Genomic DNA, 17,516 nt, shown 5'->3' with positions numbered 1-17,516 from the left:
AACTTATTGTTTCATTTTTGTTGAACCAAAAAACTATTACCCTTTGTCTACTATCTGAATTATTCTCAAATGCACCTCTAGAAGTTAGCTCATAACTGTTCCCTATGAACACTGCTTTTCTTTCTTGCCAAGGTAAACTCCAGCCACCATCAATCCTTTTCTATCATTAGTAGCCACTGAGTTAGAATTTATGGCAAAGGTTGAAGATGTAGCATTTGATGCAACCTCATATTTGGTACAAACAGCCTATGAGCTTGTTGGACTATTAAGATGAGCTATTTAAATTTATGCTATTAAGGAAATCCTTTAACATGACATTGATCATTTGATAGCAACAGACTCATTCTCTTAGAAAATGTGGTTGGATAAAAGAATGTAGTTTCTCAATGATAAGTGACAGGAGTTAGCAATCTCATAAAGATGGGACTGAACAGGCTGTAGCAAGTGAATATAACTGAAATTACTTAACTGAGAGGTTATACACGAACACGATAATAGTGAGAAGTCTGTTTGAAGACTTTGTAAAGGGAAATTGATAAATTGCCATGTGCTCAAAGAACCATGATGAACCCCTATGTTTTCACAAGGGAGATGACATGGTCTCCATGGCGGCCTGATAGTCTCACAAATAGCCAGTACTATAGCTGGATAAGAAGAAACTGGGAAAGCATAGCTCCTGAATCAAACAAGCACCTAAACTGAATTGCAGTTTGCTATGCCAAAGCCTGCCCTCAACACAGACTGGGTTTCTCTGCTTAATCTGTGTTTCACATGTGGTGATTATGTAAGTGGCCTCAATGTGTGTGTGTGTGTGTGTGTGTGCGTGTGCGTGTGTGTGCGCGCGCGCGCGCACGTGCACCTGTATGAGCACATAGTTGAAGGTACAATTATCTTTCACACTGGGCTTTAATGTGCTTATTAGCCCAGTGTCTGACTCATAGTAATTACTCAACAAATGGTAATTGAAGATGATGAGGCAGCCAAAGATCATGTGAAATGCTCCTTACACCCTTGTGCTCTTTCTCCCTCTCATACGTGGCCCTATTTCCTAAATCTCCAATAAAAATTTGAGAGCTGATATATATTCTTTGTACTTTCAGAGAAACTGTGGTATTCTATCATTTTACTCATTCAGTGAAATGGAATGAAGGAAATGGAAAAGAAAAACATAGGAATCTTACTAAACAATGAAATTCCATAAAAGGTGGGCTTATCTTGGGCCTTGTCCTTACTGTTAGAAGTACAAGAAACACCTTATAAAATTGTCCCAGAGATAAAACCTCTCACAGCACGGAACCCAGGGTAGCATAATGAAAGGCTCTACTCTGAAAATGATGTAGCTTTAAAAGGTTCGGCTAGAACATTCAGCCTCACAATCGCCATCTTCCTGGATGCCACTAGAAACTTCAGGAAAAGAAGCCTATTGAATTAAAGTGCCTGCCTCATAGATGCCGGGCACAGAGTAGTCAGTGGTTACACTTCTACTGACTGATCATCTGTTAAAGCAACTGGATGTGTTACCACCATCTCTAAAGTATCAGTAAGATCTTACACTTGAGTAAGGAGCTATAATCAAAGAAAGCAGTTGAAAATGGAATAATCAACAAAGTCACATTGAGGGCTAGCACTAAAGCAGTACGGAAGCAAATTAACGTTCCCAAATGATCAAAGTGTACAGCATCTCTGACTATTTTCAGGACTCTCGGGTACCAAATGAGTCATATTAAAATAGCAAAAGGGTTGTGCTGGTTGGTCAAAAATGGAAATATTCCTTGTTTGTGTGTGTGCCATTAAGCAGTTATTTTTCATGCATGTTAAGTAACATATCATTAATAGTTTAGAAAAAAAACTTGAAGGTAATTGGTAATTTATTTTTCTTTAAGCTGCTTGACATTCCTAATGTGTAAACGGGTTAAATAATCATAAATAATCATGTACGCTCTGCTTTCTAGATCATTACAGCAACACAGTAAACACAAAGGGCTTGCCCTCAAATGACGACAGAATATTTGATATGTTCATATTATACACTCAATGACGTATATATTTATGTGTGTATACACCAGAGACATAGTACACACGGTATGCTTGCACAGATCGAGTGCAAACAACATCTCAAATGCAGACAGCATCAGTAATCACAGAGGTGCAGTGATATAGCTATGGTGTTTCTGAAACTTAACGGCTGTGCTCGCTCCCCAGGGAAGGCCAGCTATCATCAGGAAGCCAGCACTATGGTTTCTGTCTGGGCAACAAAAGCAGAGACTCTGAATCTAACCATGGCAAATGAGGCTGCCAAAGCTAGCACAAAGGGCCAGGTAACGCTGATAAGGCCATCTTATCCCCAGCAATCCTCAACTCAGAAATTCATTTCTTTGGTACCATTGAAATTAAAATTGACTCTTATTGCCACTGTCAATCTTAAACAATCAGATGAAAAAAAAACCCCTTAAAATAAGAATTCTTTTACTTACTATACTTGAAACATTTATTATATAATTGCTAGATTTTATTACAGTATTGGCTGCTCAGTATCTTTATATTGTGACAAAACAGCTTTCTGATAACAGCAACCCGCAGCTGTTCAATTTCACAGACTGACTCTAAATTGTCAAAGACTGCCCCCAGAAAGAAAGATCAGTTAGCAAATTCACTAGGGCCTTATTCACATTTCTTTTGTAAAAAGATACGTTTAATTCAAATATACTGGAAATCATGAAATCTTTGTGTTTACAGGGGACTAGACATCAGGGCCAGTGAATCTATGACTGACCACCTATGGCCCAGGAACATACTTTGTTTGGTCACTGAACCTGAATGTATTTAGACAGAACTCTCTGGTTTTCTGAAGTTCCCACCATTCACTTTGGCTCCTGTAAGCATTTGAGTTTGTGTCTTCTTACAGTTGATAACAGCAGGGAGGTCAAGCAGTTAACTGATTGACTAGCTATCAAGCTAGAAAGTTTCGGGTTTTCAAAATTTTAGCAAATACAATTTATTTAATTGAATAAAAATTTACATGGAGTTCTAATACATAAAATAATTATAGAATGTTATTAGCTTACATATATTAATACGTTCAAATGTATAAGACTAATGAGACATCGAGGCTGTTTTCATGTATATAAAAGTCTGAAACCAGAGATCAAGGTGAACAGCTCCAGTCTTAGCATTAGCATCTGATTTTCACTTCTCCAGATTGTTTTGGTTATGAACTAAAGAGAGCAAAGAGCAATTTTCGTTTAACAACTGATGCTGTGATCTCCAAAGCCTGTATCCAATAATTAACCAAAGTGACTTGAGATTCTCCTGCATACCAGGCACCTGCCAGGTGCTAGAGACACCAAGAAACAGGACATGGCTTGATGACTTCCAGGCATCCAGGCGCTAAAAGAGCAACCAGTCTAGCCTTGAAACTCTTTTAATAACTACTCAAAATACTAAAATTGGGCTTCCCTGGTGGCGCAGTGGTTGAGAATCCGCCTGCCAATGCAGGGGACACGGGTTCAAGCCCTGGTCCGGGAAGATCCCACATGCCACAGAGCAACTAAGCCCGTGCACCACAACTACTGAGCCTGTACTCTAGAGCCCGCGAGCCACAACTACTGAGCCCATGTGCCGCAACTCCTGAAGCCTGCATGCCTAGAGCCCATGCTACACAACAAGAGAAGCCACTGCAATGAGAAGCCTGCACACTGCAACAAAGAGTAGCCCCCGCTTGCCGCAACTAGAGAAAGCCCACGCACGGCAACAAAGACCCAACGCAGACAAAAATAAATAAATAAATAAAATTAATTAATTAATTAAAAAAAAAAAGCATAAACTTAAAATAGCTAAAAAAAAAAAAAAAAACTAGAAGAAATACTGATAAAAAAAAATACTAAAATTATATTTGGCTGCAAGACTAGCACTGTTCCTACCAAGTTTCCTAGCGGTGCCTGCAGCAAGTAGAGGCCCAGATACTCCTCAGCACAGGCTTCATGTAATCTGAACCGACAAACAGAGAGGCAGAGTATGCTACCTTTTGGTCTGATGTCATTGTTTGTTGCTCAACCCTAATTAAGACTGCTATGCGCGTCTCATCACACTCATCATAATGTCCTTTAGGCCCTGCATCACCACGCCAGCACTTCTTTTCATGGTCGAGCTAATAGATCTAATTTATAAGTGCGTATATTCTGTGCAGCACGTGTCCCTGGAATTCATGCAGTCAGTAGTGGGTTCGGTTTGGATTCCCCACAATTACTGCAAATCCTTCCTTTCTTCCTTCCTTCCCTCCTTTGTTTTTAGAGAACACATTTTTGAATAGCAAATTATAACCACATGCTTGTAATCAATTTCTGAAATGCTCTTGGTAGCAATAAAATGATAAGTTCAATGAAAACTTACCTCTTCCTGGAGTAAACTCAAATCGTATATCATTAAGTTCCTTTCTGGAGTTCCTGAAATACATAACAAATAGCACATTAAAATCTAATGAAGCAGAGTTTAACCAAACTAAATGTATTCCAATTTTTACAAGATGCTACTGACATATAGATAGCATTTAATAGTTTTGGGTTACTTCTAAATACTTCTTCCACTGGAAGAGGCAGTTATTGACAATAATAAAGGGAGATACTGTTTAACTGATCGAATTTACCTTATACAAACATGATTGTATCACAAAATTCCAAAACTAAATGCTCCTTTTATAAAATCTACACTAAATCAGTAACCTTAAATTTAATTCCATAATTAAAAATTTCAGAAGCTTTTAGTCTAGCATAAATAGTATTCAATACATTTTTCACATTTTTCCTGGGAAAATAGTATTTTATCAAATTTTTTTTTTTTTTTTTTTTTGATGTGGACCATTTTTAAAGTTTTTATTGAATTTGTCACACTATTGCTTCTGTTTTTTGTTTTGGTTTTTTGGCCGTGAAGCCTGTGGGATCTCAGCTCCCCGACCAGGGATCGAACCCACACACACCCCCTGCATTGGAAGGTGAAGTCTTAACCACTGGACCACCAGGGAAGTCCCCTCAAATTATTTTTAAAAGTGAAACAAACAAGGAAGATAGCCTTAGCGATAAACTTCATGACAGCACTATACATTAAATCATACAACAAAAATGTCCAGAATAAGGTATTTTGTTGTTAAAAATTTTATCTAAATAAATAGAGGGGGACCTCTCTGAATGTTATGAAATTGCCCACTGAATATATAAAACTTTTAAGAAATTTAAAATGCTTACATAAAACTACAATAAACACATATATGTACGTTCAATCAAAATATCAAATGACACTGGGGAAATATGGAACAAATAAGTATCTAAGATATGAGTTTTCCATTCATATTAATTTCAAGACATAATAGTAAGGGCCAGTGAGCTGTAATTAGAATGGTTTTATTTTCTCATAAGAACACTAAAATATTATGAGTAACTCTCGACAGATGCTAGAATTAAAGTTAATAAAAAAAAAAAAAATTTAAGAAACTGCAGTAGGACACATGAAATAGTCATTTCTGTATGCATTCAACTCTTTGCTCAGCTGCCAAGAGTGCCAGAGACAGAGACAGAGATGGTCTGAATACCAAGCCCTGAATATCCTCCTTCCGGTGCCAGGAGAGTCTGATCAAACCCTTTGATACTCCAGTTTGCTACTCTAAAACTCTGGTAATATCTCCTGGTCTCTAGGTACAGTGCCCAAATCTTGATGATGTCAGTCTATGGGCCCTTTTTGGACCATAGCCTGATGGTGGTTCTTTATGTCCTACCACATCCTACGACACCAAGTGTGAGGAGGCCCAGAACGATGACAAAGGCATGGTACCAACTGAGAGAAAGCCCTTCTCCCAGTGCCTAGAGAAGCTGACCCGAGTCTAATACCTTCCACAACCAGAGAGGTAAAGGGTCAGGAACTCCAGAGACAACCAAGCCCAGGCTACCGACATGAGAGCCTGGAACCTTGGCATCTCCTCTAGGGTGTCCGCACCACGACTTTATTGCTACTCCTCTCGAAGACAGAATGGGAACTAGCGGACATTAGTAATTCCTATAGCTGTGCTTCTTTCAGGACCTTCTGAGAATCTGAAAACTGTGAAAACTGTGAATGCTCCCACTAAAAAAGCAGACACATGACCGACGCATGAAATTGCAGGCAACTGTAGATGGTTCAGAGATCATCTTGGACCCCAGGCAAAGCAAGCCTGCCCTGGAAGTGGAGTGGGCCATGAACAACCAGTGCCTGCACCGGAAGGGCTGGCTGCATGTTGCCTGAATTTTCTTAATAAACTACAATGTCACCACACATTATACAGTGTTTTCATATCCCTCGGCAGTTCTCAAACTTTTTGGTCTTAGGACTCTTTTACATTCTTAAAAAGTATCAAGGACCCCTAAGGAACTTTTGTTTATGTCGGTTGTATCTATCAATATTTACTGTATTAGGAATTAAAACTGATAAGTCTTAAAATATTAATTCACTTGAAAATGAAAATAAAGCCCATCACATGTTAATGTCAAAAAAAAAAAATTTTTTTTTACGTAAAATTATTTTACTTTCCAAAAGAAAAACAAGTCAGTGAAAAGAATGCATTGTTTTCTATTTTTGTAAACCTCTGTAATGTCTGTCTTCAGGTAGCTGGATTCTTATATTTGCCTCTGTATTCAATCTGCTGCAATATCACATATCATGTAGCCAGCTACTGGGAATTCTACTGTATGTATGTGAAACAATGAGAGAGAAAAAGGCCAATACTTTCTTAATATTATTATAAAAATAGTTTCCACCTCATAAGCTCCTTGAAAGGGTCTCAAGGACCCCCGGGGGTTACAGGACCACACTTTGAGCAATACTGATACCAAATTTCATTTGATCCTGATAATCAACCTTTGAGATACACAAAGCAGGTATTACTTGTTTCCCATTTTTTGGTGAGTACATTCAATGGCTTTTTTACAAAGTTAATGAGTGGCAGAGTGAGGGCCAACAATTCCATACTGGAAATGCCTAATGCAAATACAAATGTTCAATTCCCTTTAACTTTTGAGCGAAAACAAATATTCCCCAACATTTCACACGTTACTATAAAAAGATCAGCAAGCATTCATTTATTTAACAGACTTGGTTTTGTGTGTTGTGCATCAGCAAAGGGTGAATTAGGACTACAATTCAATAAGAAAAAATAATCACTAGGAAAGCAAGTATTTATAGTGTGTTTAATAATGAAATGATAGAAGGAGAAATAAAGAAAAGGAATTAGGTTGGACCATAATTTATGCCATTGTTCCTTTCCTCTTTTTCTTTTGATCCGGCTTGTCTAAATTAGTTTGTTCTACTGAGGTCATGAGCAGAGAGGTATAAGAACCATACCCAACATATCATCATGCACATCCTTATTCTTTACATATCAATCCTACAAAAGTAATACCCAACATCCATAATCTTTATCTACATCAACGGTGGCTCAAGTTGTGGAGGTTGCCTAGTCACGTCATTCTTTTATGACTCTGAACCTAAAATACCAACCTTTGAAAAGATCACAGTGATTGACTGCGTGTAGTAGACTTGTCCCATCAGGATGAAATATAGTTGGAAAAATGCCCAATTGTATCTAACTACTGAAGGTCATCCTTTCATAAAGAATTAATCTTTTTCGGACTCATACTTAACACCTTTAATTGAAAGTACATTTACTTTAATTGATATGGCACAAGATACTCCTGATTTAAGGGAAGCTGAAAATAGGTATGATTTAAAGCCAGACACTATGCCTGTGCAACTTTCCAGAGGAAACGTTAATAACTTGAGAGCAACAGTTTCAAGACCCAGGGGACCTTTAATAACTCTTATTAAAAAAACTCTTTCAGGGCTTCCCTGGTGGTGCAGTGGTTGAGAGTCTGCCTGCCAATGCAGGGGACACGGGTTCGAGCCCTGGTCTGGGAAGATCCCACGTGCCGCGGAGCAACTAGGCCCGTGAGCCACAATTACTGAGCCTGCGCGTCTGGAGCCTGTGCTCCGCAACAAGGGAGGCCGCGAGAATGAGAGGCCCGCGCACGGCAATGAAGAGTGGCCCCCACTTGCCGCAACTAGAGAAAGCCCTTGCACAGAAACGAAGACCCAACACAGCCATAAATAAATAAAAAATAAATAAATAAATAAATAAAATAAAATATATAAACATATAAAATTAAATTTATAAATTTAAATATATTAAAAAAAAAAAAAAAAACTCTTTCAATCCTAAAAAAAACCCCGAAACAACAAACTCTTAAACTTGGTAAGGCACAATCCCTTATTTCTTATTGGAGTATATACTGCATCACAGATGCAAATGCCTACAGGGCTCAGGCAGAAAAATTTCTTTCTTAAAATAGGTAATACAATCACATGGCTTAAAAATCAAAAAGCACAACAGGGTATTCCATGAAATCTAGCCCTCTCAACTCCTGTCACTCATCTTCCTGGTCCACCTCACAGAGGCAATCATGCTATAGGCTTTCTGTGCATCCTTCCTGAGATTTTCTACGTATGCTCTAGCAAATACACGTACAGAGTTCCCTCTAGCCTGTTTAATTCAAGTGGGAGATGGTAGTAGCATTCTATATGCTGTTCTGCACCTTGCCTTTTATTTAACTTAATAATATACCTTGGAATTTCTCCGTATAGGTTCACAGAGAGCTTTCTCATTCTTTTCTGTTGGTTTATAGCTACATAGTATTCTGCTGTATGCCATATCCTTCTTTAACCAGTTGCCAGTCTATGAATAGATTGTTTCTAGTCTTTCACTATTATAAACAATGCTTCAATGAATAACCTTGTTCTTATGTCACTTGGCAAATATATGAGTATAAAAATAAATTTTCTGGAAGAAAATTGCTTGGTCAAAGGATACATATATTTACAGTTTGCTAGATACTGTCAAATTCCCCTTCATTTAAGCTGTATCAGTTTATACTCTCACAAGCAATTTGAAAGCACTACTGCAGGAACGTTAAAGGAGTATGGCAGAAAGTGTATTTAAAACAAAAAAAACAAAAAACAGGGAGATGTGGGGACTATGCCAGCTGGAAAACTTATTCCCCATTGAAAGGGGGCAACCTCTACTCAGCACCACCTGGTTACGACGAAGCAGGATTGGAGCTTAATTTTGTTAAATTTTATTTTTTGCTATGTCCATTCAAAGTGAGAAGTTCCAAGATACGGACTGGCATGCATAGGGGTTTTCTTTCTGCTCTTTCAATTCATCTGCAAGGGACACAGTGAACACTCAATGGAGGCCTCTGGCTAAGAGGGTGGTGACGACAAACACATGAGTGAACACGTACGTACCCTTCCTGGTGGTGGAGGTGCAGGAGGCCCGGACGGTTGAAGTATATATTTTACAGGATGTAGCACTTTCCTGCACCTCTTAATGTACCATGTCAAGACGACCTGAAAGAGTTACTGCTTTTGGAGGGCTCCCAAACTAAAAGGCCAGCTCAGAACTATCTGCATTCCTCAGCTGCACAAGAATGTCTCTTAGCCCACGCCAACAAATATATGGGGGCACATGCACCCCAAGAACCAGAAGGAAGCAAAACGCTTAGAAGCCCAAAGACCACTCATTGTCAAAGGGCATCATAAACTCTAAGTGTCCTTGGCGCTGCGTACCCTCCATCACAGGGTGCTCTGGAGTGAGGCTGAAAGTCAACCAGTTCCCCAAGCTCCGAAGCTGAAGGATGTAGCTGGGAGTAACACCACTCAGGATCCCTGTAAGGGCAGTAGGTACAGTGTTTCCCAGGATCCAGAGGTGGCCCCTCCCTCCTAAGCAGCAGGGGATTTTCTTAGCCAACAACATTCCAGGTGAGGGGAAAGTTGCTGGTGTCCAAGGAAGACCAGAGGGACTCCTGGACCCCTAGAGTGTCTCCCCGTCTCGGGAGCAGGATGGGGACCTTTCAAACATGTTGGGCTAGGAGTCAGTTGGAGCATCACTCAGCTTGCTTCTTTCCCACTCTTGGCACTGAACTGACGTCCTTTCCCGCGGGGTTAGGAAGAGACACAGGACACCTCTCCGTACCAGGAGACAGCGAGGTGCTAAGGAGGGGATCCTGTGAAACTGTGGAGAGAGAGGTCTGAGTTCAGATCCACCTGCTACTTGTCTGGCCTCTGGAATCCGTTTCCTCAACTATGAGGTGGGGAAAATAATAATTAATAGCATTTACAACCTGCTGGTACGTGCTTGGGGCTTCACGTGTGTTATCTCATTCCATGCTCAAAACAACCCTTCGAGTAGGCTTGACTATTACCCCTATTATTTTACAGACGAGGAAATGGAGGAAGCTCAGAAAGGGGAAAGGACGTATCCAAAACCAGGTGTCCGAACAGCACGTCTGGACCAGATCTAGAACTTAATAAACGTTACCCATCGTCTCTGCCAGCGCACAACCCTCACCTGAGGCTCTATCAGCCCCGCCCTGAGTCTGCAGGTGCTCCTAACTGGTCTCTCCACATTCAAGCTCACGGCCTCCAGAGGAGTCAGTCAGCTTGTACCTGAAAACCTAGTCAGGTCACCTCCTTGCTGAGAAACTCCATTTCCGTCTCTTTCTCCTTAAAGCAAGATTCCAAATCCTTAGCATGAGCCTCTGAGACCTGCTCCTGTCCGTCTCCCCACCATGACCAGCCACCTACCATGACCCGTGGGCTATACCTTCCTTAAGTTTCTCAGGTCATCCATTTCTCTAAAGCTCCACTACTACTGACCAAGGGCAGGTCACCATTATCTGCCGCACATGAGAATAAATGGTTTAATGACCAAAGAGTATTTTACCCGCGCTCACAGGCACCATGCAGATATACACAGAGAAAGCTGCTGCTAAAACTAAAGATGTACAGCAGAAGGGAAAAGGGCCATAAAAGGTGAGAGAGCTATTACTCAGGGTGTGACCTTTGGTAGATGAATGTGTAGCCCAGGAAGAAAACTGTTGTACTTCATGAGACGTGAAAAATGCCAAAGCAGCGATAAGTTGAAGGACACCTACAGCGTAAGGCCAGTGACAAAAGAATCAGGAAGAGAAAAAAGAAGCTTCCTATGGCCAGGCCACGTTTACCTCACCCCGGGCTTTCCCAGAACAGAGTCTTTAAGTCAGCTAACTAGACCGCCTTAAAAGCTGGAGACTCACCTGGACTCGTCCAAGTTCACTTTGCAGTTCAGACCCTCCCCAGCTGCTTCCCCTGCCTCACCTGCAGTTTCTTCAGCTTCCCTCACAGATGAAATGAACTGTGTGAAAGCACCCTGTGGCTCCCTCACACCACTGACAGGCATTGTGATGCCCGAAATTTTGAGGCACACAGAAGTGGGCAGAAGGTCATGGTTCCGGTCCTGAATGAGTTTACAATCTTCCCAGAGAATGAAGAGACTGACAGCTGATCTATGCAAAATCACCGGGAAGACCCCAAGGTAAATACGTGCTTTAAAATTAGTAGCATAGAAGGAAATATCAGACTAATTCAGAGGAAGGAGCATTCCCCCTCTCTTGGCTCTCACTCTATCCATCCTTCATACTCCTGTCAAATTAATCTTCCTCTGAGGTAAAGGTCCAATCACAGAATCATATAATTTTACAACTGAAAGGGGCCCTGGAGGTCATCGAATCCATTTCCCTCATTCCTAGGGTGAGGAAACAGAAGCCACAGAGATTAAGTGGCTTGCTTAAGACTACACAGCTGGTTAATTCACTCAACACTCCCTAAATCCTTATTGATCACCTACTAGGTGTCAGCCCTATCTCAGTAGCCACTCATGGCAGAAAGGACACCCAAACCAGGGACTGAGATTCCTAGATGACTGTTCTTTATTCTCCACTGGTGGTTCTCAAGCTGCAGGCAGGGGACGGAGGCACAATCTCTAAAGAAAGAAGTTTTTTTCCCCCAGTAACCCCCTGCCCCTAGTTAAGAATTACTGCATGCAATGAGAGGTGTTATTGATGGGAATTTGTTTCACGTATGATGGATGTGGTGGCAGAAGTAAAGGTGGAGAGCCACCGCTGTACCCACCAGCACCGTGCCCCAAAGGCCTGCCTGAAATCAAAGCTCTCCTATACGTATGTATCTCCATGTACCACAAGCCATATGCTCCAGGAGTGTGAGAATAGTAACTGAGCCCTATACCTCCCTCTCCCCTCCAACCCCTGGCCTTGCATTTGACTTGCCTCAAAAGAGCCTTTTAGACCAGTGAGTGTCCTAAAAACTGAAAGTGAAAATTCCTCTCAGCATTATACCTCCAGACACCCAGAATTATGCCCATAGTCTAGAAAGTATAAGTTCGTAGCATCCAGAATTCTAGTCTACATGAAGCCGTGCAGCATCACATAGCTCATGATCAATGTCAAATAGATCAGGACATCATACTGTTCCCTTTAACCAAAAAAAAAAAAAGAAAAAAAAACAAGAGCAGTGACAAACATACATATGCATATGCACATGTGCAACCGCACACGCGCGCACACGCACAGACATGGGTTTCTTTAAATAAGGTATCTTGACATACCAAAAAATTTGACCTTACATGCTGGTTGTCTGCAGGTTTTTCTGCAACTAAAACCACAGGCTAAGGACTCTGAAGCCTCCCACTGGCTGTGGAGTGTGCTGAAGGACCCTTTCAGATTTGCAGCCTGCAGGGAGCAATCTGGCTGCCTATGATTTCACACAGCAGACACTTAAATTAGAGGTGCATATGCAGAGCCTTGCATACAGAAATTTCTGATGCTCTGCACCAGGCTGACACCTATGAATAAATCACATGCAAAAAATTATCATAAATAACCACCTTTCCTGTCTACAAACAATAGTTTTCATCTGGAAATAGTCCAAACTAGGTTAAGGTTTTGTTCTTTAACAGAAACCTCTTGAAAATCTCCATGCCTGCCAAGAAGAGGACACAGCTGTTTCCTCTCCCCAACCCGATCCACTCTCCAACCTAAACAAACACATCTGATCCGGTTTTCTCCAGTACATACTTGCAAAAATCATGACAGACATAGGGGATAGTGCAAAGAGTAACAAAACAAATACACATGTACCTACCACCCGGAAATTTTAAAATGGTAACATTTTTGTCATATTCTCTTCAGAGTTTAATCATAAAATTTTAATAATGTTTGACCTACACAGTACAAAATCAGTTGTGTTACATCTGAGCTGTGGTAAATCATGAGCAAACAGATTACTGTGTAAGGGCTCTGCTTCCTGTCAAGATTGTGGAACCATATTTCATGGGTAGCAGTCCTTTTCAGCATTCAGAATGTCCAGCGAACATATTTATTGAACCCATTTTCACCCACAGGGCAAAAGGGAGATGCAGTGACGCACAAAAACTAGGCTCATGTGTAGGGCTGGTGAGAACAGAAACATAGTCGAGTTGGAGTTCACTTTTTTTAGTAGCAGGAAAAAAATATTAAGCACACTTCTTACTTAGGGGTTTTGTGTATGCCTCTTGATTATAATCCACTGATGTAAGTATAGAAGCAGCCTTTGTTAACATTTGTGCCTGAAAGTTTGAAGTGTGTTAGGGTTTACTGCAGAAAACCCAGACTCGTCAATGTTTTTGTGATAGAAACCTCTCTTCAGTGAATCAGGATCCTGCACCTACACGCCAAGTCAATTATACAATAAAAACATAAAGGTACCCCTAAGACATGGATTCAATAAATGTGCAATTGGGCTCTAGACATCAGGTCAAGGCAGGTGTATTTATGCAGTTTGATATAGTATGTGGGGAGGTGGGCGGGGCTGAACATATTTACAGGATTCCAGGATGAGTAAATTTGCAAGACAATGGAAGCTTACTTCTTTAAGGCACAAAATGCTACAAACTCTATTATGGCCAAGTATCATCTCCCTTGCTAACTACTGGTTTGGCTCATTTAATTCTTGTAAAAAAGGATGCAAGTACTTTCAAAATAAATCAAGTATGTAACCGAACATTTGATTATTAAAAATAAGAGAAATTAGTTAAAGGGAACATTACACATGCTTGAGATGTCAAGTACTCCAACAGAGCACCGAATTTAGCTCTGTTTGCTTGCAACTAAGACAAAAAAAAGGAAATACTGCATGATACAGTTCTTAATTTACCAAAAAGGAAACATGCAAGGCACATTTTCCCCCCTTGGCATGAATATCACGGAGAAATTTTTTATGAAAGCCCCTTTATCAGGGACACTGAGTAACGTCTTCAAATCTATGGTGTAAAAGACAGAAACTTTTTTTCATACAAATGTCTTCAACTATGTGGTGCAAAAGATGGGATATTTTTTCCTCCCATGTGCTGAAGGCACAATATTAAATCTTACCTGAATGATGGAATTTCTGCTGGGAGCTGAAATAATAATACAGCCAAGGTACATTGTTTCCTGATGATTTACCTCAATAGAGGGAGCTCAAAGAACCTGGAGAAATGAATGGCCTACGCGGACAGCTTCCTGATGCCCCCAGAGTGTCTTTGCCAAGTACCGCAATGGGCAATTTCATGACTGAACTCTGGCAAGTACTGGAAGGAGTGATGGTCTGTGTGCTGATGAAACACAGATCTTTCACTTTAGCTAAAACATACATGGGAAGCAGAGGTAACGCTCTGCTGTGAACCTGTAGGAGACTGACTGACTTACGTCCTCCCCATGAGAGCTGGCTAACTAGCTGCTAAGGGAAGTGGGCTGCAGGCTGTCTGAACTTCAAAAGGAAGCTCTGTGTCTGGCCAAGAACTTGCACATGTGCTGAGCTGAACACCAAACTTTGTTGCTTCAGAACAGAGAAAGGATAACTTTTTGCTTAAAAGCTTTAAAGAATTCGTGCTACTAATCAAGAGTCAGCCATAAAAGGACATTAGTAGAGTTGCAATAAATATAAAGTGAGTAGATGATAACAGAAGTCTTTAAACCTTAGACAGGTGATCACAAAAGCAGCAAGAACCACGCTTTATTTTAACTTTCCTATTCTTGTAATTTTCCTATTGATTTATGTGTATAACTGAATCCAGGGAAAGCTACATTAAAGATTAGCAAAACAAGCAAAAAACCAAAAAACAAACAAAACAAACCCAAGCTCATGAATATAGAGAATAGATTGGTGGTCACCAGAGATGGCGGTGGGGAGAATGGGTGAAGGGGGTCAAAAGGTACACACTTCCAGTTATAAAGTAAATATGCCATGGGGCTGTAATGTACAGCAGGGTGACTATAATTAATTATACTCTATTGTATGGAATATTACTCAGTCATAAAAAAAGAAGAAGAATGCCATTTTCAGCTACATGGATGGACCTAGAGATCATCATACTCAGCAAACTAAGGCAGAAAGAGAAAGATAAATACCATATATCACTTATATGTGGAATCTAAAATACGATACAAATGAATTTATCTGAACAGAAACAGACTCACAGACACACATAACAGACTTGTGGTTGCCAAGCGGGGAGAAAGGGGGGAAGCACTGGTTTGGAAGTTTGGAACTAGCAGATGCAAAGTACTGTATATAGGATGGATAAACAACAAGGTCCTACTGTACAGCACAGGTAACTGTATTCAATATCCTGTGATAAACCATAATTAAAAAAATGAAAAAGAATACATATATATGTATACCTGAATCACTTTGCTGTACACCAGAAACACAACACTGTAAATCAACTATACTTCAATAAAATTTTTTAAAAATAATAATACTCTATTGTATATTTGAAAGTTGCTATGAGAATAAATCTTAAAAGTTCTCATCACAAGAAAAAAAAATTCTGTAACTATGTACTGTGACAAATGTTACTGTGGTGAACATTTCACAAAAATATACAAATATCAAATCTCTATGTTGCACACGTGAAACTAATATAATGCATGTCAATTATACTTCAATAAAAATAAAACAAAATACCCATCCAATGAAGGAGAAAACTATAAAGGCCTAATGAATAATAAGTGTTAATACCAGTGTCCTCTAGGTTAGAAATGTAAGCGTAGTTCTCCTTGGCTTTTCCACAGGTGAGATCTGAAGACAATTATATTTAATGATAAATGAGGTTGAGCAAGTATTTCCCCTTTTGATCCATTTCAGAGAAATGGCCTATAATTAAATGTATTTACAAGCCAGTGTGGATGACCCTTTGGCAAAGATAGCATAAATCCTCAAGTTGGACATTTCTGAAATTACTTCGGCAAATGGCTATTTATAAAATACGCAGTTGCACAGAAAATAACCTTGTTACTAGGCATTTGATAGGTTATTGATGGGCATCTGAAGGAAATAAATGTATATTAGGGTTCATCAGGTCATACTTGTCAGGAGGCTGGATTAGGACAGGACCTTTATTCAGAGTAATGTTGAAAACAAAAATTAAAAAATCCAAAACCACTCTCAAGGCCCCCCAAAAAATGCAACCACTTGTTTCTGAGACTTGGCATTATGTGATTCTCCAGTTCTTGGACCTAACAGGGCTGAAATGGCACAGAGAGCAGAGTGTGAGAAGCTTCATTCAGATTAACATATTCCAAAAAGGCAAAGGGCTGTGAAGGAGTTCATTATTTGCATGATATGATTTAAAGTGAGGGCAAATACCTGGAAGTGTTTACAGGTATTTTTACAAAATTGATTTTCTTTTTAAATCTGAAGATCGCCACAAGCAGGACAACGGAAATCTGAAGTTTGGTCTTATCTGCTTTCCATGGACGCCCTTTTGAAAACCCCCCTGATGCTCTTGAACGCATGACTCTTCTTATTACTGTAAAGTGGCCCTTAAAACGCAGCCACCGTGTGATGCCTTCTTCCTTCTCATCTGATCCTGGCAAATCTTTAGAAGTTAACATTTACAATAAACTTTAGCAAACACTAAATTTGTTCTTGGCCTCTGGAACACTAATGTATGGGCACTCGTTACAATGTTTCAGGAAGAAACCATCCCTTCAACAGTCCCAGAGAAAGTAAATAAAATGGCACTGATGACCTAGAAACCCAACCGTCCTTATTGGAAAATTCCAAGTATCCGCAGTTCACCAAAATTGGAAAGACCCGTAGCTGAATCGTGGAGGCTACCCTGCAATGGTGCCACGCTGTCTCCTCCACGAAAGGCATATCTGAGGACAAGACTCCAAAGCAGACTGGTGGGGCTTCCCTGGTGGTGCAGTGGTTGAGAGTCTGCCTGCCAATGCAGGGGACACGGGTTCGAGCCCTGGTCTGGGAAGATCCCACATGCCGTGGAGCAACTAGGCCCGTGAGCCACAACTACTGAGCCTGCACGTCTGGAGCTTGTGCTCCGCAACAAAAGAGGCCGCGATAGTGCGAGGCCCGCGCACCGCGATGAAGAGTGGCCCCCGCTTGCCGCAACTAGAGAAAAGCCCTCGCACAGAAACGAAGACCCAACACAGCCAAAAATATAAATAAATAAATAAATAAATAAAAAATAAAGGAATTCCTTAAAAAAAAAAAAAAAAAAAAAAAAAAGCAGACTGGTGTAATATATCTTATTCCAAGTGCTCAAAACAGTCATTGGCCTGTGT

At 40.3% G+C, this 17,516-nt stretch overlaps 1 protein-coding gene across 2 annotated transcripts in view; it reads right to left on the bottom strand.

The window, feature by feature from the left end:
- The window catches only part of STK39 (serine/threonine kinase 39), a 305,309-nt gene that overhangs the window by 54,114 nt on the left and 233,679 nt on the right, over positions 1 to 17,516 (bottom strand). For both annotated transcript variants that reach the window (XM_068544957.1, XM_068544958.1), the window contains exon 15: positions 4,390 to 4,442. In XM_068544957.1, the coding sequence (XP_068401058.1) occupies positions 4,390 to 4,442 (53 nt within the window). The remainder of the gene's footprint in view (positions 1 to 4,389; positions 4,443 to 17,516) is intronic.

Source organism: Eschrichtius robustus, chromosome 5, assembly GCF_028021215.1.
Source record: "Eschrichtius robustus isolate mEscRob2 chromosome 5, mEscRob2.pri, whole genome shotgun sequence".
Lineage (NCBI taxonomy): Eukaryota > Metazoa > Chordata > Mammalia > Artiodactyla > Eschrichtiidae > Eschrichtius > Eschrichtius robustus.
Note: the sequence above shows the minus strand (reverse complement) of the source record. Positions and strands in the feature narration are given on the sequence as shown.